Source organism: Planococcus citri, chromosome 5 (genome assembly GCF_950023065.1).
Source record: "Planococcus citri chromosome 5, ihPlaCitr1.1, whole genome shotgun sequence".
Classification (NCBI taxonomy): Eukaryota; Metazoa; Arthropoda; class Insecta; order Hemiptera; family Pseudococcidae; genus Planococcus; species Planococcus citri.
The window spans coordinates 66,653,962-66,680,776 of record NC_088681.1 but is presented as its reverse complement, the minus strand read 5'-3'; the positions used below and the strand labels follow the sequence as shown (position 1 = coordinate 66,680,776).

The 26,815-nt window shown below is 33.1% G+C and overlaps 1 protein-coding gene across 4 annotated transcripts in view; it reads left to right on the top strand.

The window, feature by feature from the left end:
- grn (grain) overlaps window positions 1–26,815 on the top strand; it is a 136,914-nt gene that overhangs the window by 51,813 nt on the left and 58,286 nt on the right. For 3 of the 4 annotated variants that reach the window (XM_065368744.1, XM_065368746.1, XM_065368742.1), the window contains exon 4: window positions 18,567–18,718. In XM_065368744.1, the coding sequence (XP_065224816.1) occupies window positions 18,567–18,718 (152 nt within the window). The remainder of the gene's footprint in view (window positions 1–18,566; window positions 18,719–26,815) is intronic. The other variant, XM_065368745.1, reaches the window with a different exon arrangement.

The following is a 26,815-nucleotide window of genomic DNA, read 5'->3' as shown; positions in this document are numbered from 1 at the left end:
GCACAAAAATCTTCACTTCGAAAAATTCAAAAATTTCTAAACAGCGTTAAACCTCAACTTTCCCTTCAGTTTTTGAACCTAAACTCGTCCCAAGGCATAAAAAAGAGGACAGCTGTCCAAATTCTGCCACGTGTGCCTCTAGTAAAGCTTCGCACAACTTGACCAAACCTATCGCAATATCCTTCGGTGAGACCAGCATGACTTTTCTAGGACAAAACTGGGTGAAACAAGTTAAATGACAAGACGATATGACAACCAATTTTCAAAACCGATATGACAATCGACTCGGCCATTTTTGCATTATCGTGTTCGCCATGGGGCAGAACCCAAGTAGTACTTGACATATCTACACTTGAAAATAAACTTACCAACGCTCGTAAAAACCACACCTTATCATAACTCGATGAAATTTTCAAAGAGTTAGAAAGAATCGCCGCCTTCGTTTGGTAATATCGTTCGACTCCCTTCTCAACCCTTCACCTGTCAATAAGGTTGCTCAGTTTTGAAAAAAAATTATCGATATGTTTTCGACATGGACAGCTTATTTACTTTTTTTTTTCGAGTCGATTAGGTACGAGTACAATGAGCAATGAGCATTCCGTATGCGTGTGTGTTTTCGTTTTCGAACTTTGGAAAGATTACGAACTACGTTGGGGGTATACTGACTGTGCGATGATAAGTTGAGGTCTTATAAAGGGCACGGGTTACGTGATAATATTGGTTCAAACTGTGAAGACTGAGCAGAAAAAAATGAGTGGAAAGAAACCAAATTAAAATTTTCGAAAAATGTTTTTCAAAAACTCAATGGGTAACATTTTATAGATTGGTGGGTTTTTTCAAGGAATAAAATGACGAGGTGACATAGAATTTTCAAAATTGGATTTCTCGAATTTTTTCTAATCAATTTTTTGGTTTTTTAAACCTCTATTCTACCCCTCCCCCTCCTCAAAATTCAAAAATCAATCAAATTTCTTTCCTGGATCAAAAATATTAAAAAATTCGTTCGAAAGATTTTCTTCAATTTTCAGACAATTTTCTGGTTTAATTCGAATTGGTGAACCTAAAATTGAAGTTTTTTGCTCGTCTTAGCCCAATTTTTCAATTTGTAGACCTCTCACCCCCCCCCCGCTCTAAAAAAAACAATCGTATTTTTTAAAAAATAATTTCGATTTAATTTTGCGAAAATTTTCTTGACGAATTAATTTATTTTCGAACTTATTTTTTCAATTTCATCTGTTCTTCCATCCTTCAGCCCCCCCACCTAAATGTCAAAAACATATTTTTCCATTAAATTTCTCTCTCTCTAACAAAAAAAAAAAAAAAAAAAAAAAAACAATTTTCTGTGTGAACGTAAATTAGGAAAATTTTAAAGATCTTGAAATTTCCCAGTTTTTAAACTTTCTAGCTCTGCCCCTTCCTTCCCTCTCTACCACCCACCCCATAAAAAAATCATCACATTTTTTATGTGTAAAATACACAAGAAACTCTAAGAAGCAAGCAATATTTTATTCAATTTTCAGACATTTTTTTATTTCAAACCAAATCACGAAAAGATTTTGTATACTTTCCTCTTCACCCCCCCTCCCCTCCCAATAATCAAATCACAATAAATTAAAGTTTTCTCCACTCATCTCAATTCTTCAATTTTGAAGACCATTCTTTCACACACACCCCCCCCCCCAAAAAAAAAATCACAGGCCATTTTCTGGATGAACACCAAACAAGCAAAATTGAAATTATTTATTGTTTTTTTCCTCGATACATCGGCTTTGTGGAACTCCTCTCCCTTCCCCTCCCCCAACTAAAAAATAATCGGTCTCATTTATTTACTTCGAGAAGGAATAACAAATCATTAAAATCATATTTCAGAAAATTTTGAATTTTCTGATTAATCCAAATATTGTCAAAATCAGAGTTCTTTACGGTTCTGCAATCAATTTTTCAATTTCCCGGGCCTCCCTCCCTCCTTCACACCCCCCTCCCTCCAAAAAAAATTATTCACATTTTTTCAGAAAAAAAAATACAAAAAAGTGCTATTTTATTTGATTCTGAGACAATTTTATAAGTAAATATCAAATTCACAAAATTCAATTTCTTGGCCTTTTTTCACTAATATTTCAGTTTTGCAGATTTTTTTCTCTTTCGCGGACCCCCCCCCCTCCTCCTCCACCTCAAAAAATTGAAAAAATTAGAAAATCATTCGAGTCCTTGTTCAATTGATTTGCAGACAATTTCCCGACTCAAAACCGTACTAATAAAATTGAAAATGTAACCTTATTTCCTTTCAATTTTCCAGTTCTGTATCTCATCTCCCCCCCCCCAAAAAAAAATCGAATTTTTGGTATGAAAAATCCAGAAATTTAGTCAAAATCAGAATCGAATTAAAAAAATTACAGTTTTTCACTTTTTCTTCAGAATTTCAAATTTTGTGTACTTCTTTTTGAGCCCCCTCCCACCTCCTAAGAAAAATGAATCGTACTTTCTTTTAGGGTAAAAAAACAAAATAATCATGACAAAATCGTTCAATCGAATCATATTTTTTTCAATTTTTTAGCTACTTTTTTTCTGGATCAATCCGCAACAGCAGAATTCAAGTTCTCAATTTCATTGTTTCTCTTGAAAATTTTCAGTCTTCTAAATCTTCATCCTCCCCTCTCCCTCCGAATCTAAAAATACACTCTTTCTGGATAAAAAAAATAGGAAAAAAATCGTTAGAATTTTATTTGATTTACTCAGTTTTGAGACAAATTTTTTGATAGATAAATATCAAACTCAAAAAATTTAATTTCCCAGTTATTTTTAATAATTTCACTCTCCCTCCGTTCCCTCCCCTCCCCTCTCTTCCACTTCAAAAAAATAAGTAGTCTAATTTCTTTTCAAGCGAAAAAAAATCACGACGAGTTCAATCAACTTTTGGGGTGAAATTTTTGAACTTTTGATAATTTTAGATCTGATTTATCAATTTCATTGACAGCTTCTCAGTCAAAAAAATCAATTCATTAAATCTCAATAAGTCTATATAACCATCAATTTTGTATCTTAAGTTTCGAAAACTACTCCAAGTTTTTCAATAGAAACTTCGAAGACAGAAAAAGTTCACTTTTTGGATTTTTTTGACCTATTCCTAGTTTTTCTGGTGCTCAACCCCCCCCCCCTAAATCAATTTCCGAACCATAAGTTATAAAACCGAAAGTCTTTCTGGTGGGTAAAAAAAAAAAACACAAAAATAGGTGGAATTTAGTATCATGAGATCAGCATTAAGTCAAAAACAAATTTTCATCATTTCTACCAAAAAATGATCTTTTTCAATCGGATTTTGGATTCTTAGAAATTCGTCAGCATTTCAAAAAATGTTGATTACGATTTATGTAGTTTTTCAAGTTTATCTAATTCTTCCAAAATTGTATAAGATTGGTTGAAACTGAGGTCAACGAAATTCGAGATGTTCCCTCAACAACACGGATATATTTTTGTTTGATCTCGTATTTTTGGGTTCGTGAAAGAATCAACCCCCCCCCCCAACCCCACCACTACTCAAAACCCTGCCTGCTGAATTCATTTCCATCTCCTTATACAATCCTAGTTTATTTATAATTTGCTGCGTTATTTTTATTTGATTTTTTCGCGTTTTATTTTCGCCGTCCGTCTGATTTTCTTCTTTCGAAAGCTTATCTCTTTTGTCTGCGTTTTTCTGCACTACTTCACGAAATTTTCTTACGCGCTTGTTTCTGTGTGCGGAGTGTGCGGACGTCTGCGGTGGCGGTGTGGACGGAAAATTAAATCGAGCGATGTAGCATCTCTTCTTTGGTCGCGTCGCTTCGCAATGGTTCTCATAATACGAGTATATACCGCACATCGCGCGTATTACGCAGCAATCCGCGTGAATCTAGTTTTATTTCTACCATGTTGTTTGAAGAACGATTTGTGCACTACTAATTCGAATAATTGATACTTTTATGATTTAAATAGCCGTCCTATACCTCTACCTCTCTGCCTGGCTCTATAGGTACGAGTTGTGCTGTTGTTGTTGTTTATGTACTGAATAATTTCCTTTAATTAAGTTCAGACCATCTTTTTCTATCGCATCTTTATATACCTTCTTTTTTTCCTTTTCGATCTTTCTTTCTTTAGGTGTTTTTTTTCTCTCTTTTCTTGAGCATCGCAAGTAGGTGATGTTGCAATTTAGATATGTCTACAATATATAGGTATAGGTTAGGTACCTATACTACTGTATAAACGAAAGCACAACGTATTGTACATACAAGAGTAGAGAATACACCGGTAGCACTCTCGTTAGTTGCTCTTGTGGATCGATTTCTAATTCTGAATGGTGTCTGTTATCTCTATCAGTAGATCATATTTTTCTCGATTCTTTTTGCTTCTACTTATTGCATTAGGTCATAACATTCGTCTGTTTCTAATAAGATAGTCGTGTCTGGATGGCAAAATACACAGCTTGAGGAATATACATATACAAGGTGTCCATGACCAATGAGAGATTGTTTTTCAAATTCTCGGGCTATAAATCTACTCACCATGCACCCTGTACCTCTACCATATACAGATAGATTTATAACACACGTAAACAAAGTCTAAGGTAGGATGGCCATCACTCAGTCAGAATATATAGGTAAATTGGGTTTTCATGTTGTATATAGGAAAATAGCGTGCTTATGCACTCGGCTCGTGTACCAGTACACCATAGAAGCCAACTCGGGTAGCTAATTTACCTCGTAGAAATTTGTCCAAAAATAATTACGACTTGTTCGAGCCACGAAAAGTTTGTTTTTAGTGGTAAGTGGTGGCCTTGCTCGAGTCCGACACACGTCTTTATTATGATCGCTGGCCGCATATGTACATCGCAGCTTCTCACGCTATATACCTATATTCATAAAAATACCTTTCGCGGTGAAAAATTACATGCAGGAATATTAGGTACATTTTGATAGAAAAATTATTCAACCCTAAAAGTACCTACGACGAGAAAGCAATCGAGGTATCTATGTACATAAAATTTCACTTTTCTCGGAAAAGTATACTCGTATACCTGAGTAAATAAACGATAGTCTTATCCGTACAAGTTGGAAAGGAAAAAATAATTGCATGTAAGACCTAATCTTGCGAGCCATTAAAAATTCGATAGAAAATTTTTACCTACGAGGTTATTTGAAGTAATAAATCAGCGTTTTTCAACATTTCAAAAATGAAGAGTGATATTCCAAAACTCGCTTTGTCCATTTTTATCAAAGTTGGGTTTTCAGTGGTACCTGGTAGATGAAGTATTAACTCACATTCCTACCTCATCAACCTACCAAAATGAGGTGTTAAACTCACCTAAATAGCCAATTCACTAAAAATTTTAAAAAAAATAACGTTCCGAAACGCGTTTTGTCCATTTTTATTGAAATTTTTTTCAGCAGTATTTAGTGGATGAAATGTATACCTACACTCCTACATCATAAATCCACCCAAATAAAGTGCTAAACTTGCCTAAAAAGCCAATTTACCCGTTTAAAGGGAAACTGTTTTTCCTCTCTCCTGAAAAGTTGTGAAAATGGACAAAGCGAGTTTTGGAATATCACTCTTCAAATGATTATCAGAGTAGTCGATGGGCTAAAACAAGTACAAATAGTTTTGTTTTTTTACTTTTTATATTATTGAGGCCGTTTTTGGTGATACGTTGACCGACGGTTACGAAAGAAATAGTAAAAAAAATACGCAATAGTTTTAAAATTTCAACGAACAGGCCATTTTATTCTACACTTAGATTATTTTTATGGTCAAAGTTAACTTTTTCCGGGTCTTTGGTATCAAATTCAAAGAAAGAAAGAAAAACAATTAAGTATTCAAGTATGATACACACAAAATATCGAGGAAAAAACATAAAAATTGAGCCCTTTTTTGGGGAAACAGTCAGAAATTAATTTAAAGAATTTAGCAAGATTTTTTAGCAGTCAAAACATTTCTTGAAACATATAATTTTCCATTTTTCGATTCTCCTCCAAGTCCAGAAAAATTTCTGTCAGAAGATCGCCTTTCCAAAATTAAAAGAAATCGAAAAAAAATAATAAAATAATGGCTTTATCCAACAATTTTCTATTTCTTTTTTGAAAACAATTCATTACCGTGTGAAAATTGTCAAAAGTCATCGAGGCAACATTTGTGTTCAAAAGCCATTAAAAAGCACAATTTCACTCAAAAGCCATAAAAACAGTCGCTATTTCATTCAAAAGTCATTTTGTAAAAAATCACAATCCGGACTAAAAATCATTAACTGGTCACAATCCCAGTTAAAAGTCATTGGGGAGTCTCGAGTACAATCAAAAGTTATCGAATGTCATGATAATGCTGGTCTATAATGTCGTTGAAAAGTCATCTTTTCAGTCAGAAGTCAATTTAAAAAATCAGAACTTGGTCGAGAGAGTTGAAGGTCATTCAAAAGTAGTGATTTCAATCGAAACTTATTGAAAAAAAAATTCTAGTCAAAAATCACTGAAAACGACAATTTAGTTGAAACTTGGAAGTCATTGAAAAATTTCCATTATATGGTGAAATATTTTAGTGAGTACCTTTTTCAGTCAGAACGTCAGAAGTGCAGATGTTTGAACAAAAATCAGAACTCGTTTAAAAGTCAAACGTCATTAAAAGTCACAATTTCATTTTAAAAAATCAGAATCGTTTCTAAAAAATTATTAAAGAGTCACAATTCTTATCAAAAATCATTAAAAGGTCTCAATACCAGCCAATGGTCGTTAAAAAGTCAAATTTTCCAGTCGGAAGTTATTCTGGAAAAAAAATCCAGAAAAAAGTTGTCAATCAAAAGTGACTTGTTTAGTCCAATTTTGAAAAATACGGAAATTTTTAATGAAAAATCACCAAACAAAATTAGTTGAAAAATCACAAGTCTGTTCAAAAGTCGTGTAATGTCGTAAATTTCAGCCAAAAAGCATTCAAAGGTCATTGATCCAATCAAAAGCCATTTTAAAATTTGAAAAAAATCGCCAATCATCTTGATGAAAGTGATTCTAAACAAAATTGTATCAAAAAATCGCTATTTCAACCGAAAGTCATTTGAAAAAAATTTACAATTCTACCCCAAAAGTCATAAAAAAAGTTTAAATATTCTAGTGAAGAGTCATAGAAATGTTGCATTAATAATGGTGAGGGTTATTGAAGGTCACAGTAAGTGATAAGAAGTCAATTTTGGTCAAATGTCATACTCTAATTACTTAGTATGTAATTAAAAATATTTGTTTAAAAATCACAATTTTGAACCAAAATTCGTGAGAAAGTCACAAGTCTTGCCAAAAGTCTCCAAAAGTCACAATTTTGATCACATTTCCTTAAAGAAAAAAAAAATCAGTCGAAAGTCATTTTGCAAAAAAAAATTGCAATTCCATTCAAAAGGCATTGAAGAGTCACAATTATTGTCAGAAGCTTTTGAAAGTCACAATATTGGCAAATGTTATGCAAAAAATTTACTATTCCAATCGAAAATAATTTTGAAAAAAAAACCACACAATTCAGGTCAAAAGTCATTAATGAAAAGTCACAATTATTTTTATTATTCTACAGTCAACAGTCTATCAAAATTACAATTTTGATCAAGTGTCATTAAAATATTGAGTATTTCAGTCGAAAGTCGTTTTAAAAAAAAACATTCACAATTCTACTCAAAAGTTTTTTAAAAGTCACAGTTTTGGCAAATGTCATATTTTAAAAAAAATTCACTATTCTAATTTTTAAAAAAGAAGGTAATATTTGAAAAAAAAATTAAAAATCCAGTCAAATGTAATCAAAATGTCACAATTCTAGTTCAAAGTCAATGACATGTCACAGATCTTGGCAAAAATATTCTACATAGCTAAAATGTCGCTAAAAACTTACATTTATTAGTCAAAAATAGTTCTGAAAAATCATAATTCTGATAGTCAAGTTCAATGTCATTCAAAAGTCTTAAAAGTCTTGTGAAAATTTTTCAAAAATCACAATTCTGACGAATGTCCCAAGATAGAATCATTACTCTAATTTTTTTTCAAATTTTTAACCCAGTCAAAAGTTACTTTAAAGTACACAATAATTTGTGTCAAAAGTCAGTGACTAGTCGCAGATTTTATCTAAAATTATTAAGCCACAATTCCAGTTCAATTTCGTTGAAAATTCACTTATTCTCCAGTCATCAAAAATTCTTGTAAAAATCCCATTGTGGTAGTCAAAAATTATTGAAAAGTCGCAATTTCACCAAAAAGTCACTATAATGAATCACGATGAATCTTGTCAAAAGTAAATTAAGACGTCTGGAAAAAGGCACAATCAATGATTGAATAATCATCAAGAAAGATCAGAATTTTTACTTCAGGCAGGCGAATTTTTCAATCAGTAATAATTACAACGTTTTCAATGTGTTCTCTGTTCAGATAATTTTTTCTTTCCAAAACCCACTATAAATTAATGGGAGGGAAATGAGGGGGGAGAGATTTAATCACAATTTTGAACCAAAAGTCGTGAGAAAGTCACGTCACAAGTCTTGCCAAAAGTCTCCAAAAGTCACAATTTTGATCACATTTCCTTAAAAAAAAAAAAAAAAAAAAAAAACAATATCAGTCGAAAGTCATATTGCAAGAAAAATTGCCACCATGTGGTGAAATTGTTGGTTAGTCTTTTTTCAGTCAGAAGTCATTTTTGAACAAAACGTAGAACTTGTTTAAAAGTCAAAAATCGTTGAAAGTCGTTATTTTATTTCTTAAGATCATGATTGTTGCCAAAAAGTTATTAAAAAGTCACAATTCATATTAGTATCAATTTAGTGAAAAGTCACTATAATGAATCAAAAGTGACTTTTTAATCCAATTTTCAAATAAAAGGAAATCTAAATGAAAAATCAAAGTCCGTTCAAAAGTCATTCAATTCGAGAGATTTTTTTTCAGTTTTGAAGTAGGTATTTTGAGCTGCATTTGCGAGATTCGATTATTCGATTAAGATCAATTATTTGCGATTGAAAATTTGCATTATTTTCAGTTCTTCTCTCACAATTAATTATAATTAATTTTCAAGAAAAATCGATGATCTCACGACCTACGAGAAACATCGAGAGTTGCTAATTTTTCAAATACACTTCTGACCTAATACGTATTTCAAAACGATGAATTCGCAAAAAAAAAACACCACTTCGAAATCCCAATCCCAACACACATGAAACGAATCCACGCCATAAACACTCCGTTCTTCGAACCTTATCGCTACATCGACATCATCCCAAGAGGCATTTGACATCTAATCAGTAAAAATTATCAATTTCTGACTAAGACCATGTCCATACTGCATACAATACTACACAGTACACGCATATCTAACAAACGTACAGATACTGAATCGTTAAAGTTGAAATTTCTGTATTATCAGCGATACGCACACTTCTGCGTCAAAAATAGAGACAGCTTATCTCAACACTATCTGTTTCCATATCCGATGATCAAATCATTTTCCCAAACACTCGCTCGGAGCAGACAAAACACATTGCTGAGATTCGACGCAGCAGCATATTGCATGAGCATGATAATTTTGTATTCCAAGTTTTAGAGTTGAAAAAAAAAAAAATTACACATACAAAACTGAACCTAAAAATCAAGACAGATGTAATAAACTTTCCAAGTTTAAAACTTAACGAGCTCGTAGCACCGCAACTATGTATGGTCACGACATAGCGCGATTACCAGCCACCATTAACAATAACAACAACAACAATAATGCTGCTGCACTCTGCTCCTCTCTGCGTACGAGTATAATACCTACACGCGGATTTGTATTAATCAAAAATACTACAATACGTTCGCAAACAGCAACGTGACGGTTTAAATTAATCCTTTGGTAAATTAACGAATAACGACGAACACCCCCCTCCCCCTCTTCCTAAGACACAATTTCATCTCATCGTGAATTCAATTCGCGAACCAAATTCACTCGTCCCAATTCCAATCGAGACTCGGAACAGTTTTAAAATCGAAAGTGAAAAAAAAATTAACTCGAGTAGGGTAAGTGGGTAATTTTCACCATCGTCCATCACATTCCACTTCCCTGCTCGGTCTTATTCGATACCACCACGAGTCCTTCTTACAGTATACAAGTACGAAACAATAGGTCATATATCAAAAAGCTCTCTCCCCCTGGGCCCTGGTAGCCGCTCGAATGGTCGTCGTTACACACACACCTCTACCTTCGCACACAAATTCGTTAAAATAATTCGACTACCCATAAAAAATCGAACAGCTAAGCGAAAGGGTTGGAAAAGGTTGGCATTTTATTAAGAAAATAAAAATACCGTAAAAATGGTAAAATTTTAATAAAAAAAAGAACCTCTCTTCGGGCGTCCCGAGTAAATATATTACGAAATTGCGTGCACGTCGTCGAATACGTTTCGTTTAATACATAAGGCTCTATAGAGTACTCGTACCTACGGTTTGTAAATAACCAGTAATGAATATGTATGAACTTAGCGGCAGTTAATTAGGACCTTCCGTTGCGTTACTGTACCAGTATACGCGGCCTCAGCCACTGTTCTCGACTTTACTCCCCTCGGTTCGTCTCGCCTTCACCCTCTTTGGCTTCTTCATCGTATGTACTTTTATCGTATATTATACTACGAATACTACATATGTTACTAAATACGAAAATTTATTGCTGGAAAAACGACAGCTTCGGTTTTGGTCTGTTTGGTACTTGCTGGGTACTCTTTTTTTTTCTGCTTTACTTGGCGTGGTTTTTTTCCAGCTCTTTGAGATGCAGCTTGACTCACTCGTCGTCAATTCGTCAATTAACAATATGGTTGTTGCATTGCAAATGAAATTAGAGATTAGCTAGGGAGTATTTTATGTGATAGATTAATACGCTCGAAGTTCGGTATTGATTATAAAATATGCGAAAGAAAATGAAGCAAGGGGTAAAGAATAGGCGAGCTATGCTGCCTTGCTTATAAACCGGATCTGCTTTAATTAATCGTAAACAAATTGTCGACTTATTACGCGTGTAACTTGGTAATAATTGCTGATACCTACTCGACTTAAAATATTATTTAAATTTGAAAAATTGAATTATTTTTTTATGGAAATGATATCGTGGAAAATAACATCCCCCCTCCCTTCCTTTCCCTTCCATTAAATTATGGTCGATTTTGGAGAAAAAAATAAATTCGCCAGCTTGAAGGAAAATTATGATCTTTATTGGTGATTATTCAATCATTCGTTGTGCCTTTTTCCAGACGTCTTAATTTACTTTTGACAAGATTCGAGATTCATTAGTGACTTTTTGGTGAAATTGCGACTTTTCAATAATTTTTGACTACCACAATGTGATTTTTTCAAGAATTTTTTATGACTGGAGAATAAGTGAATTTTCATCGAAATTGAACTGAAATTGTGGCTTGATAACTTTAGATAAACTCTGCGACTAGTCACTGACTTTTTACACAAATTATTATGTACATTAAAGTAACTTGTGACTGGGTTAAAAATTTAAAAAAAATAGAGTAATGATTCTATCTTGGGACATTCGTCAGAATTGTGATTTTTGAAGAATTTTGACAAGACTTTCAAGACTTTTGAATGACATTGAACTTGACTATCAGAATTATGATTTTTCAGAACTATTTTTGACTAATAAATGTGACTTTTTAGCGACATTTCAGCTATGTAGAATATTTTTGCCAAGATCTGTGACATGTCAATGACTTTGAACTAGAATTGTGACATTTTGATTACATTTGATTGGAATTTTAATTTTTTTAAAATATTTCCTACTTTTTTAAAAATTAGAATAGTGATTTTTTTTTAAAATATGACATTTGCCAAAACTGTGACTTTCAAAAAACTTTTGAGTAGAATTATTGTGAATGTTTTTTTGAAATGACTTTTGACTGAAATATTCAATTTTTTAATGACTTTTGATCAAAATTGTAATTTTGATGGACTTTTGACTAGAATAATAAAAATAATTGTGACTTTTTCGAAGGAAATGTGATTAAAATTGTGACTTTTGGAGACTTTTGGCAAGACTTGTGACTTTCTCACGACTTTTGATTCAAAATTGTGATTTTTAAACAAATATTTTAAATTAAATTTTAATTTTTTTAAATTATTACTTACCTAATTTTTTAAAAATTAGAATAGTGAATTTTTTTAAAAATATGATATTTGCTTGCCAAAAATGTGACTTTCAAAAAACTTTTGAGTAGAATTGTGAATGTTTTTTTAAAATGACTTTCGACTAAAATACTCAATTTTTTAATGACATTTGATCAAAATTGTGATTTTGGTAGACTTTTGACTAGAATAATAATTGTGACTTTTCATTAATGACTTTTGACCTGAATTGTGTGGTTTTTTTATTCAAAATTATTTTTGATTGGAATAGTAAATTTTTTGTATAACATTTGCCAATATTGAGACTTCCAAAGACTTCTGACAATAATTGTGACTCTTCAATGCCTTTTGAATGGAATTGTAATTTTTTTGCAAAATGACTTTCGACTGATCTTTTTTTAAGGAAAAATGTGATCAAAATTGTGACTTTTGGAGACTTTTGGTAAGACTTGTGACTTTCTCACGACTTTAGGTTAAAATTGTGATTTTTTTTAAAAAATATATTTTTCAATTGGAATATGACATTAGACCAAAATTGACTTCTTATCACTTACTGTAACCTTCAATGACTTTCACCATTATTAATGCAACATTTCTATGGCTCTTCACTAGAATATTATCAAACTTATTATATGACTTTTGGGTAGAATTGTAAATTTTTTCCAAATGACTTTGGGTTGAAATAACGATTTTTTGATACAATTGGTGATTTTTTTCAAATTTTAAAATGGCTTTCGATTGGATTAATGACCTTTGAATTTTGGTTGAAATTAAGACATTACATGACTTTTGAACAGACTTGTGATTTTTCAACGACTTTTGTTTTGTGATTTTTCATTAAAAATTTCCGTATTTTTCAAAATTGGACTAAACAAGTCACTTTTGATTGACAACTTTTTTCTGGATTTTTTTTTCAGAACAACTTCCGACTGGAAAATTTCACTTTTTTAACGACCTTTGGCTGGTATTGAGACCTTTTAATGATTTTTGATAAGAATTGTGACTCTTTAATAATTTTTTAGTGACGATTCTGATTTAAAAAAAATAAAATTGTGACTTTCAATGACGTTACACAAGTTCTGATTTTTGTTTGAAAAAGACTTCTGACTGAAAAAGTAACTTTTAAATAATATTTGATCACATAATGGCAACTTTTCAGTGACATTTAACTAAAATTGCAATTTTCTGTAATTTTTGACCAGAATAGTATTTTTTTTGGTTTTGTTTTAAATAACTTTCGACTGAAATTATTATACCTACTTTTGAATGACCTTCGCCTCTTGACCAAATTCTGATTTTTTTGATGAATTCTGACTGAAAAGATCGATGCTTTGAAAAATAATTTCCAAATGGGAAATCACGATACGAAAATTATTAACCTTGAAATAACTTACTGAATCAATAACGTAGCGTATTCTGATGCTCTCATGACGAAAATTTGTACTCACCTAAAACAAATCAAAATACAATAATGGATTAGTTAAAATTTTAATCACTAATCACACAATTGGACTAACATAGCAGGCTAAGTTATCAATAAGTCTAAACCAGATTAGATCAATTTCATCAAGATCATGTTATTCCGAACGCTGAGATCAAAACCAGCAGGAACTGAAAAAAATTGTGAGACTATTTCTAGACATTCGTCTTCGTCCTTGATGGTGATTTTCTGTATTTTTCAAATATACGCATTTGATTTTTAATCAAATTCTGACTTCTATTCCTTAAAAATAAGCATGGCACATTGAAACTGATACTCTGACAATTTTACGAATTAATTACTCGAGAATGAAATCGTCAAAAAAACGAGATAGAAAGAGCTAGAGGAAGAAAACGAAAGAGCATAACATTGAAAACGATACGAAAATAAACTTATCCCGTAATACATATCTACATAAATTCAGAGCAGATTTAAAGTCTAGTCTAACGCATAAACAAACACGCTTCAGGTGTTACTGCTCGCCGAACAGCGAACCTTGGAACCATAACCAGTGCGAATAAATAAGTTGGCCGAAAGCTAACATAACCAAAATTCTCGTTCAATTATGAAAATCAAATCACGAATTACCGTAAACCTCACCCCTTTATGCCTTGTCAGAGTTGTCAGTTGTCACCCTACACTCTCGCAGCTGTTTCAAGTACCGCCGATTAAAATTTTTTTTCACTTTGAATAAGTATTTTGTAGATACACGATTTTTAAACTTACATACAAGTTGTTACACAGGTAGAGTATTGGGGGAGGGGGGAAGGTAGGTAAACGTGCGACGCTGTATCGTTAATTATCTGGTTTTATTATGATATAACTTTGACAAATTTAATAACACCGAAATGTCGCACGCAGCTTCGGTACCTTTGATCATTCATTACGCGTTGTCATCGTTTCTCTTTTGCTTTTTTTCGTATACCTACCTCTCTGGTTCGCATCTTTCGCCATTTCATATACATATAATGGTAATTTGTACTCGTGATTATGGTTACATGGCGAGAGTAGGTACCTAAATGAAGGATGTACATAGTAAGTCAGGCAGGAAATTCTCAGTGTGTGATCTGTTTTTTCTACGAGTACCGAAAGAGGGAAAACCTTATCTGAAAATCAATGGAGGTTTTGACGCGACGAAAACGACAAATTTGGAGATATCGTGGTTTGTGATCGAATGATGTGATAAAAAGGTCTTTGTTTGGAATAAAATGTCGCCATTTTGATTGAAAAATGTCATTTACCTTTGTGAAAAAAATGGTATCTAGGTTTTCTTCATTTTTACCTTTTTTTTCGAGGCTTTGACAGCTGGCCCGAATTTGAGCTTTATTTATGATTTTTTTTCATTTTTTTCCTTTCCCACCCCTTAAAGTCGTCATCTCGAGTGAGAAAATCACGCCATGAAATTTTCAGCCCCCTCGGTGAAAAATAAAAGGTTCCGATGAGCCCCCTCAATTTCGCCAAATATACCTAAAGAAATCGAAGTATCAAACAAAATCTTTGAAATTGTGAACTTTCTAGTTTCAACAACTCAGTCAAGTTCCAACTTAGGTAAAATCAACTTATATACCAATTTTAGCCCCCTATCTCCGCCCCATTATTAGAGGGGAGAGCTCTTCTTTTATATCAACCTGAGAAAAAAATATTTGTTAATGCTCTAAAGTTGTCGGATTTCGTGAGAAAAATTTCTGTAACCATGTCAGTAAAAATAAGACGTGTTAGGGAGCTCCCCCCCCCACAAGGTTCTCAAACAATAAAATAATTCCGAAAAATTTAGATTTTTACATTTTTTTAACCTCTAATCTTCGAATTTGGTTCATTTTCACCATATATACTGACCCCCCTCCCCCCGGATGAAAAAGTGGAACATGTTCCTTCCTGAAAAAATTAAAAAAATTAATATTTTTCCCTTTTTGCCATAAAATTTAATCCTTGAATGTGGTTCATAATCATCAGAAAAGCAACATATGATGTTTTAGATTTGCTCTCCCCCCTCCTCCTCTCCACTTTGGTACCTGGACCCTCTTTAAGTTTCTAAAAATAATTTGATTTGTAGACAGACTAATTTTATTTGTTCAATTTTTTGATTTTTTTCAACTTTGGGAGGTCTCTATTTGGGTTGGCCCCACATTGTCATGACTGGAGGGGGGGCTGCGGGAAAATTTTTCTTGAAAAAAGAATTATCATAGAAATATTTTCATCAGAGAGATATGAAAAATTTTCAAATGATTTGAACCTATACAGACATCAATTTTTCATCATTTTCGATATTTTTCAACTTTCAAGGGGGAGTTTTTCTTAAAAATGGTGATCATTTCAAAGTAGGTACCTAATCTGTCTAAAATTGAACCATTTTCAAAAAAAATTGAACAAAGATCAATTTTTCACTTTTTGTTGATTTTTTTCGGCTTTGAGGGGCTTCATAAAGGCGAACCAACATTATTTGGAGAATGGGGGAAGGTTTTTTTTTCGAAAAGGTGCCAATTTAGAAACATTCTGTAGCCCATACATGAATAATTTTCAACAAATTCCTACAAAACATCAATTTTTTACGTTTTTTTTTTTTTATTTTTCCCAAATTTGGAACATACTCGTACGTATTTGGGAATTCAACAAAGGTTTTTACTTGAAAAGGGGGTTATGTAGAAAAATTCTAATTTGGAAAAAATGTTCCCTGATTTCGATTTATTTTCATTTATTTCGATTTTTCAACTTTGGGGACTCCTTTTTGTGAATTTTTTCGACTTTGAGGAGGCTTTATAGGGAACCAACATCATTTGGGAGACAGGAGAAAGTTTTTTCAAAAAAGATGCCTTTTCAGAAAAATTCTGCCCAAAAATGAAAAATTTTCAACAAATTTCAACAGAGTCAATTTTTCATTTTTTAAATATTTTTCCCAAATTGAGGAGAGGGAGGGAGAGGGCTCCATTCAAAAGAGCAAACATCAATTGGGAAGGGTTTTTCTTGAAAACGGGGTTATAAGGAACAATTCTAATGTAAAATGAACTATTTTCAAAAAAAGTTTCCCTGATTTTGATTCATTCTCGTTTTTTGGAATTTTTCAACTTTGGGGTCTCCTTGCTAAGGAGGTCAATACGATTTTAAAGGTCATGGAAAATTTTTTCTCGAAAGGGGGATTGTTTAAAAAATTCTGGCGCCGAAAGATATCGTTTTTATAGATTTTTTTTCAACCGGAGGGGAGGGGGGCACCGGCACCATTTTTTTCAGGTACTTAAGAGGAAAAATCAAAAAATAAAGAATTATTTTCCGCAGGGTGTCCATTACTTTTGGAAAGTCATTTCACCTGACTTTTCTAGGTTTCCCAGGCCTTCTTTCCAATTTTTGATACTTTACCCCATACTTTAATTAAAGAAGTTGTCGTTGGGGGGGGGGGAAGTAATTTTTTTCACACGTTTCTCTTCAAACTGGAATTCCTTCGGATGCATAAAAAAAATCTAAACGTCGATTAATAACTTTTATAGCTCAAAAAAGAAATTAATATGCAAGAGAATCTCAACTTTGAGATAATTGTTTCATTAGGTGCATTTTTTTTAATTCCCCGACTTTTTCCGGTTTTCCAGATTTTTTGGAGAATGAGCAGTTGAGCACCCTGTTTTCTCACCCGAGGTAACAACTTTGGAAGGATGAGAGGGGAAAACTGTAACTTTGACAAATAAGAAATACACCCCAGTCTCCATCCCATAAAAACGAAGCCTCAATACCTTACATAATAATTACGATCTCGATGACTGACGATATCATACATCTACTTCATTTATAACATATCAAACTATAATCCATTAAAATTCATCGATGTTCGAACGATCATCATCATCATCATACCTCTACTCTGAAAAGGGAATCTCGACTCGTTCTGGCGATGATAAAATTTCAAAATCCAATCGAACTAGATTTCAACTCTATCAAGCGTGTACAAGTAAATACGAGGAAGAAGACGATAGAAAAAAATATGACGATTTCAGAACGCATCAAATCAATAAAAACCAGTTCCACCTTATAGTTAGCTGCTTATAGGCTCACATCGCCAGTGCCATGCCAGTGCTAACAAGAACAGATAAAAACTGATTAATGTCACCATGTCAGGGATTATATTATGGAAGCTGTGCTCTCGATCTACAAGAGTATCGGTGGTCGTGTTATAAGAAGCATTATAGGAAGAAAGAAAGAAAATAGAAAAAAACCACTTCTCGAAGGTATCCTAATGCTTATAGTATGTAGTGTAGGTATACATACTCTTTAAACAATCGTCTTAAGTTCTATCCCTTTTCTTTTCGGTTAAATGGATAGGTATAAGGTAGAGACTAGAGAGGTCCAAGTACCCTTAAAAAAAAATAATAATAATCGTAATTTTGCCAACATCAGGTGCGTTTACCTAGTCTTACAGCGTATAAGCTGTCATTTTCCCATCAACATTCCTGCCAAAAGACACTGATCATCGGTGACAAGTGCACTCAAGTCTTTAAAAACATACGAAAGGAAAGGGTTTTTTTCTTCTTCTTCAGTACTACATAAATATTAAACTATACACACTCGTTCTACTATTTCTCTTCGCCTGGTTTATTTACCTGCCTGCTCTCCTACGTACCTCTACTAATACTCGTACCACATCTATATAATCAATCCTTCTGCTAAATATACTATACCTACATATTATAATTAATATATTACACTTATTACCTATTTATAATACATACCTATAGTCGAGTATATTGATCTTATACTATAACAATACGCGATAAAACAATTAGCAATATATACGATCCTCTCTTTCTCTTTCTCTCTCTCTCTCTTTCTCACTCTATCACACCTTTTTTAAACATACGTACGTACGTATAATATGCTACTATAGAGAATTAATTAATCCTCGTCTACTATATACACGCAGGAAGCTAAGTTTTACGTGTTGTTTTGTTGTATGTTGTTGCATAATGCAGAAGGCCGAGAATGTGTAAATTGCGGGGCAACGTCGACGCCGTTATGGAGGCGAGATGGTACTGGTCATTACCTTTGTAACGCTTGCGGCCTGTATTACAAGATGAACGGACAAAATAGGCCTTTAATCAAACCAAAAAGAAGACTGGTAAGTGTATGTATTTATTTGTCTTTTTATTATGAATTATTTATAAGTTACTAATAGGCCTATCTCTCAGCTGACGTGTGCTTCTCGTCATCGCCGCCATAAATCTCGTATGCTGCACTTCTGCAGTATAAAGACTACCTATAGGTAGAGAGAGAGGTGCTGCTGCTGATGCTGGTATGTCTTTCGAGATCTCTCTGCAATACGTACAGCAAAGTAGATGGAAGTTATTTTATTAGAATACCTGATACCAGAATCTAAACTTGGATAAGTGAGCTCTATGATTGGACATTGTGGCGAGAAATTCAGCTTGAATGAGTTTTCTTTTATTGTAAATCGTACTCAATTTCTTAAAAATCAATTTTTGGAGACATTGCTGAGAAAACAATGCCAAGAATTTTCATAACTTATTTTTGAAAATTTGTTGTAAAACGTCATTTTTCAAGATTTTCTGAGAAAAATGTTTCATGAAACTTTTCTGGAAACAATTTTCAAAACTTTTCAAAGTTCGATATTTTGGTAAATTTTTTCAAATTTTGAATTTTAAAAAAATGATTACTTCTTGAAATCGTGGGGAAAAATAAAGCAGTTTTTTTTTAAAAATTCCGAAAAATGAGGCAATTTTTCAGAAAATTGCTCCAATTTTGAATATTTTCTGAAAAATTGCCTCATTTTTCGGAATTTTTTGAAAAAAAAACTGCTTTATTTTTAAGGAAAAAATTTTCCACTTTTGTTGTTGTTGTTTTTTCAATAACGAGAGGTTCTCATTTTTGAGTGAAAAATGCTTCTTTTATGTTACTCGTTTTTGACAAAAACATCCTCATTTTTGAGAATTTTCAGTAAAATCGTTTCCATTTGCAAGGCTCTTTGGAAAACTACTTCATTTTCACAGATTTTTCGAAGAAACATTTTCATTTTTCAGTTGAAAATGCTTCATTTTCAAGAAATTTTGAAATATTTACATGTTGGATAGGTCGTTGACAATTTTTCAAACTATTGTCCCGTTTTGAAGATTTTTTTGAAAAACTGCCTCATTTATTTTTGGTTTGGCAAGCTCATTTTTATAGGGAAGCAGGTTCCTCATTTTTTTTTTATTTTTTTTTCATTTTTAGGTAAAAAACTTATCATTTCTGGGAAAAAGTGCTACGGTTTTGAGGGGAAATTCTCAATTTTCGAGGAAAAAATGTTTAATTTTTGAAGATTCTTGCTTTGGGAGAACTGTCTCATTTTTGAATGAAAATGCATCTTCTTTTTTAGGAATAAGTTATTCGTTTTTGACAAAAAAAAAAATTATTTGTAACTTAATTTTTGAGGAGGAAAATGCTTTACTTATTTTTGAATAATCTTGGTAAATTATTTGTGAAGTTTTTTGAAGTATCCCCCATTTTAATTTCTTTTCAAACTCATTTTAGCCTCATTTCTGAAAAGAGAATACTTACTGAATTTCTGAAGAAAAAGTACTTCAGTTCAAAAGAAACATGTTTAATTTTCAAAAAAGAAATTTATGTTTCATTTTTGTAAATTTTCTGGAAAAATTGACCCATTTTTGAAATTAAAAAATATATATATATTCATATTCACACTTGTTTCACATTTGAGGATTTTTTGAAAAAATTGTGTTATTTTTGAGGGCTGAAATTGAAATTGAATTTAAATTTTTTTCTTGGAAAAGCTGACTAATTTTTGAGAATTTTTTTTCAAGATTTTTTTAGAATAATCGTTGTCTTATTTTTGGAAAAATGCTCTATTTTTGAATTTTTTCTGAACAATTTGCCTCATTTTCTCGTAGGAGTCAATTTTTTGAAAAACTGTCCCATTTTTGAGAGAAAAATGCTCAATTTTTGAGAATTTTTTTGAAAAAGAGACTAATTTTGATGAATTTTTTTGAAAAATAGCTCTATTTTTGAGTTTTTCTGAAACATAGCTTTATTTTTAGATTATTTCTATAAAACTTACATAGCTAATTTTTGAGCATTTTGTTGTAATATGGTCAAATTTTTGTCTTTAAAAAATTAAAAAAAAATTTTACATTTTGAAAATCTTACCAGACAATTTTTTTAAGTTTTTAAGCACCTATTGGTTTTAATTTTGAAACTTTTTGGAAAAATTGGCTCGTCAACAACTCGGTTTTGTCCACCTTTGATGACAAAATCGAAAAACTTCACCATTTCTGGTTCGAAGAGTGTATCAGGATCTCGTCCAAAGAATGAGAAGAAGAAATGAGGTACCTTGTACAAGTACGAGGGGCATCTCAAAAGTAAGTTTCGTCATTTTTTTTCTCCGGAACTACTGGACCAAACTGGATGAAATTTTGGGGATATCTAAGTTTTGAGTTGCTGGTTACACTGTAATTTTTTCAAGTCTGTATGTTGGAGTGATCGCGTGCAATTGGTTCTCAAACATGAGGTACGCTTTTAAACCCATGTTGGCTCAAAGTACCCTTACGAGATACGTTATCCAAGGTCTACCGACAAAAATTTGGTTCGAATTCACGAGGAAATGCGTCTAATGTGCAGACCTAACATTGTGAATGGCCAAATGACGCGTTTATGGAGGAAATCTTTGGTAGAATTGTCACAATGAACCTACGCTTCAGAAAATTCGTCATTTGTCGTGAAAAGGCCGCCTCAACGACAATCTCATGTCATTTGACAACACTCAAGGCATACGCGATGCGCTCGAGGAATATTTCTTTCATCAACGCACCATTTGGACATTCATGACGTTAGGTCTATAGACTAGACACATTTCCACGTGAATTTGAACCTAATTTTTGCCGGTAGACGTTGGATAACGTATCTCGTAAGGGTACTTTGAGCCAACATGGGTTTAAAAGAGTACCTCCATGTTTGAGAACCAATTGCACGCGATCACTCCAACATACAGACCTGAAAAAATTACAGTGTAACCAGCAACTCAAAACTTAGATATCCCCAAAATTTCATCCAGTTTGGTCCAGTAGTTCCGGAGAAAAAAATGACGAAACTTACTTTTGAGATTCCCCTCGTATTAACACACTTCGATATAACACAGATCTTGCCTCACACAATAGTGCTCTGTGCTCTCGTAAGTTACTCATTCAAATTAATAACATCCCAATAATCAGTAGCAAAACACTTTAGATTTCGACGCAGCAGACTTTCTCCATGATCAATATGCCTCGACTGTAACCGCCGTTCACCCCGCACCACCACCGTGCCATCCATCAAGCTCGCCGGAATCACACCGAGCTACGCTGCTCGTTCGATAATTTGTGGTTTAGAGATGATTGACACCGAGTAACGCCTACTTGACACCTTAAAAACCTACTAGGTTCGTCTTTTTCTTCGAGTGTATTTTTTTTCGGCCTGGTAAAAGCCTATTTCTATCTCTGTCTGGCTCACACGCCGACCATCCATCATTGTACTCGTGTATACTACGCGGTAGCGCGCGAGCCTATGTAGCATTAACGTTTTGATATACTTCGAACTGCTGGGTATATAAGGAGCTCGAGTGTCTAAATTAAAGCAACGCGAATAAGTAAAATAAAATGAAATGAAAAAAAAAAACTAGAGAATTCACAATATCCAGAGAAGCTCGAGCTGCTTCGATACAATGCCTAATTTACATAATCACTATGTGATCGATTCGCTGGCTAGTCTTTGGCGCTCGCCAGGCCAGGTGGAGGAGGAGGAAAGGTATATTACAGAGGTAATCGCGCCTCGCTCGCCAAATATACTACACGATACGATGCGTTGGTGGCGCGATAGATTATTATAGGCATAAGGATTGCTGGTACTTTTCCCATTAGAGGGCAAGATGCGAGGTATGGAGGAGAGCGATGAAGGCGAGTGAAAACAGAACCCATCGACGAGCTTCTTCGGTTCAATTGTCTTGCGAATACGTACGTAATGTACAGAGAGAGATGGACTGGACGTCGAATGGTGTAGTTTTATTTACTCTTTGCACAGGCATCACAGGCACAAGCTCATGACCAACGTATATTCAAAGAACCAGTTTGACAAACGTAAGGCGAATTCGAAATAAATTATACTAATTCGACTATCGCCCCGTGTCCGTCGCGAATACGTGTACTTTTATACCTAGCTGCCTACCTATTAAGTTCGGAGTATACCTACGAAGCAGATGTTGGACTAATTCGTCGCGATGCTCATTTTCCTAGTTCATGTTTCCTCAGTATTGAATGTTCTAAAAATGGTACATAGGAATGTGAGGTTAGTGCTCAAATTTGAACATCGAAGTGCCTTTTCAAACTCGTATAAAGCACAATTCCCATGCCAGGTGAAGGTATTCTCCCATTTGTGTAGTGATTTTAGTCATTGAGGAATTTCAATATCAAGCCATCATTTTTGGGTGTCAAATTTCGTACAAGGCAGTATTGGGGAATTCGAGCAAATACCTCATCATCTTTTCAAATTTGAAACTCACACAAAATGTTCAATTTTTTATACCTTGAAGCAAAAGTCAAAATTTCAGGTGCTGAAGTTCATTTTAATTTTCGTGAAATTTTTCCAAGAAAAATGCTCCGAAATTGGATATTTTTTTCGACAAACTCTCAAAAATATGTAAGGTAGATAATATTCATGCCAACTTTTCCAAACACTTTTAAAAATCAGGGAATTATTTCAAATTATTTTGAATATGAGAAAAATTTCCAAAAAAATCTCAAAAATCAATAATTTTCCAAAAATTTTGAAAATGAGGAAATTTTTTCAAGAAAAACTCTCAAAAATGAAAATTGTTCTAAAATGATTCCTGAAAGTGGAGAGATGATAAAAATGATTTTAAAAAATCACAATCGTTTGAAACATAAAAATCATTGTTTTTTGAGAATTTTTTAGAAATATCTATCTAATGTAATTTTTTTAAAGAAACAACACTCTTTCCAAACTATGACATTTTTTCAAAAAAAAAATGATGTTTATTGTTAGAACAACTTTTAAAAATGGAGCAACTTTTTCGAATAATTCTCAAATATGAGACCTTTTTATCCAGCAAGTTCTCAAAAATCAGGAAACTTTTCTAAATAATTTTCAGAAATGAGAAAATTTCTCCGCTAAATATCCAAAAATGAGATAAACTTCACAAAAAAAGCTCAAAAATGTGGATTTTTCTTCTAAAAAATTGTCAAAAATGAGGCATATTTTGAAAAAATCTACTTTTAAAAATTTTTAAAGTTTTGAAAGAAATGAAACCAAAAAAAAAATTCCAAAAATATGACAATATTCCAAAAAATTAATTGTTTTGGACTAGTTTCCAAAAAAATGGAGCGTTTTGGACAAGTAATAAAATTTCTTTTAAAAAAATCAAAATTAAGGCATTTTTCCAAACATGCACTTTCAAGGTTGAAAAGTTCTGATATGGGGTCAACTTTTCCAAAAAAATTCTCAAAAGTGAGTCAAATTTTCCTAAAATTTTCAAAAATTGTGCTTGAGAAAGCCACGTGACGAGATTTCTTTTGAATTGAAAAGGTTATGGTTGATCCTCCCTTCTCCCCCTCCCCATTATCGCGTTTGTGCCTAATTTTAGTTCCTCGTTTTCAAATTTGGGCCAAAAATTAGAAAAAAAAAAACAAAATTTCACCGGCAAATTGACCTAGAAAGCTAAAATTTGGTTTGAATTATAGAAGATCTCTGGTTGACCCCCCCCCCCCCTTCAACATCACCGCATCTGTGCCTAATTTTAGCTCCTCTTTTTCAAATTTGGGCCAAAAATTAGAAGAGAAAAAAACAAAATTTCACCAAATTGACCTAGAAAGCTGAAATTTGGCTCATATCATACCCACCCTATTTTAATAATAACTCTACAGTTATCGTTTTGGAGATTCCAGCGGATTTTGTTTTTTTTTTTTTCAAAAATATACTTAATCACTGGAGAAATTGGATTTGAACTGGCACAAAAAGATTACGAAAATATGTATTTAAATCGATCGAATACAAAGTCACAGAAATGGCGAGTCAGAGTTCATGAGCGCTGAATTTTATTTTCACCCTATTTATAGCGTTTTTTCAAAATTTGAAGAATCGGAAAATCCGCTGGAGGCTCCAGAACAGTTGAAAACCATCACCAATCAACTTAGGAGGTCAAAAATAGGGTACAAACCAAATTTCTGCCTTCTAGGTCAAGTTGGTAAAATTTTGATTCCCCCCTGACATTTTTTAGCCCAAATTCGAGTTCGTCAAAAATCGAAAAACAAATTTTAGCACCAAAAATTTCAAGTAGTGGTTTGTTTTAGAGCTCTCTATTGATTCTTCTTCGTCTAATTCAAAATTTCTTGTGCCAGTTGGGATACTTTCCTTGTCAGGGAAATTGGCTCTCAATTTTTCCATTACCCCATCAACTTTATCAAAAAAAAAAACCTTTGGAATTCGCTTCTGGATCATCAATTCATCATCATTTATAAATAACTCATTTGAAAACCTATGAAGCCGGCTTCTGTTCAATTTTACGATCATTTCGACGGATGTCTTAATCCGGTAATAAAATACGCGTATACCTGTATCATTCGAGGAATTCGACTCATATCCGCGTCATCCTCCAATTAAACCATACATTTTTGGAACTGAAGCGCCACCATTGTTTTTTCTCACCAACTTGATGCACAAAAAAAATGGTCTTTTCAAATTTTAAAGCTCCCAGAGCTGAATTTTCCAAGCCCCAATGCAGAAGTATCTGTATAGCTTTCGAAGATATGCGAGCAGGTGCGATAGACTATAGAAGTATAGATGCTCCATCTACGACGACGATTGATTTATTATGCCCATAAACATGTCGAGCGTCGTCATCGATTCAATTAACCAATTTCTTTCGTTTTTTATTCACTATACCTAACCTCCTACTTTTCACTTCTGCATAAAGGTACATATTAAGAGCTCTACATAATACATGTGTGTCTACAGCACGCACCCTTCTGGATGGCATAGGACTCGCAACATTATATCTTTCGACTGCTATAACGTTTAATTTGCCATTTCGAATAAGTTATTAAATTTTTTATTCGCGCCAGTTTCATCTTTTTTATGGCTCAATTATTTGTATTTCTTCGAGTCTGTTTGGTCGTATATTTCATTGCTCGAACGTGGAATTCTTTTTTTCCCCTACATATAGTCTATTAATTATAAACCAAGAATAACGAATCAATCGACAAGGTTTTATTTATGCATTCGAAAAAATGCTCGAAAATATCGCTTGTACGAATTGCATTTAGAATCGTTCGGTCGAGCTCGAAGATTAGGCAAATTAGTGAGAAAATTATTACGTAATCGATATTTCAACACTGTAATGGCGTTAGATGGGCAGAAACGACTTTATAGAAGCCTTCGATATTAATATCGAGATACAGTTTTAATAACACGATAAGTATAAGGAGATCAAAGAAGGAAAAAAATTGACGAATTTAATTCCGCGTGTTGGAGTGTTAAATTTGCATGCAATTATGCATGGGTGTGTGACTGTGTGTGTGTTGATTTCTATACTCGTAGTACATTTTTCCATTCCAATTAACTAAATTTGAATTTGGCACGTTAAATTGGGCGATGTGTATAAAAATGTGGTATAGAGAGAAATTATTCGTTTAATTATTCGATAATATTGGTGACGAGGAGATAGAAGGGGGGGTTGAATTCCGAAAGGTGTTTACAGTGGCAAAAAATAACGTTTGAAATGATCAGATTAGGCGCCTCTTCCTTCGGAACTTCAAATAGGCAAAAGTGAATACTCGAGTCCAGAAACCTACACAAAAAATCATTTTAACACGATATCAATTAATTCACCGAACTGTACCTTGATTCGTTCGATACATTTAGCTCGAATCTGTCAACGAATGTGATACGTTTTTCCAGATATAAACATAGTCGTGTCAGTTGGATCGTTTGCGGTGTTTCTATAACTCGTTTGTAACAACCCCTCATTTAATTCCTCGTGTACCTATTATCACTTATCAGAGCTACCATTTGTTTCGAAGATGTCGTTTAAAAAACATATTACATAATACAAGGATCAGCGTTTGTACTCGTGTAAAAGCATTCAGATTGGCACCTTTTTCGATAAAAACACTGATGATTCAAATTCGACGCAAGTATTAATCCCTCTTCAGTCTTCATATCC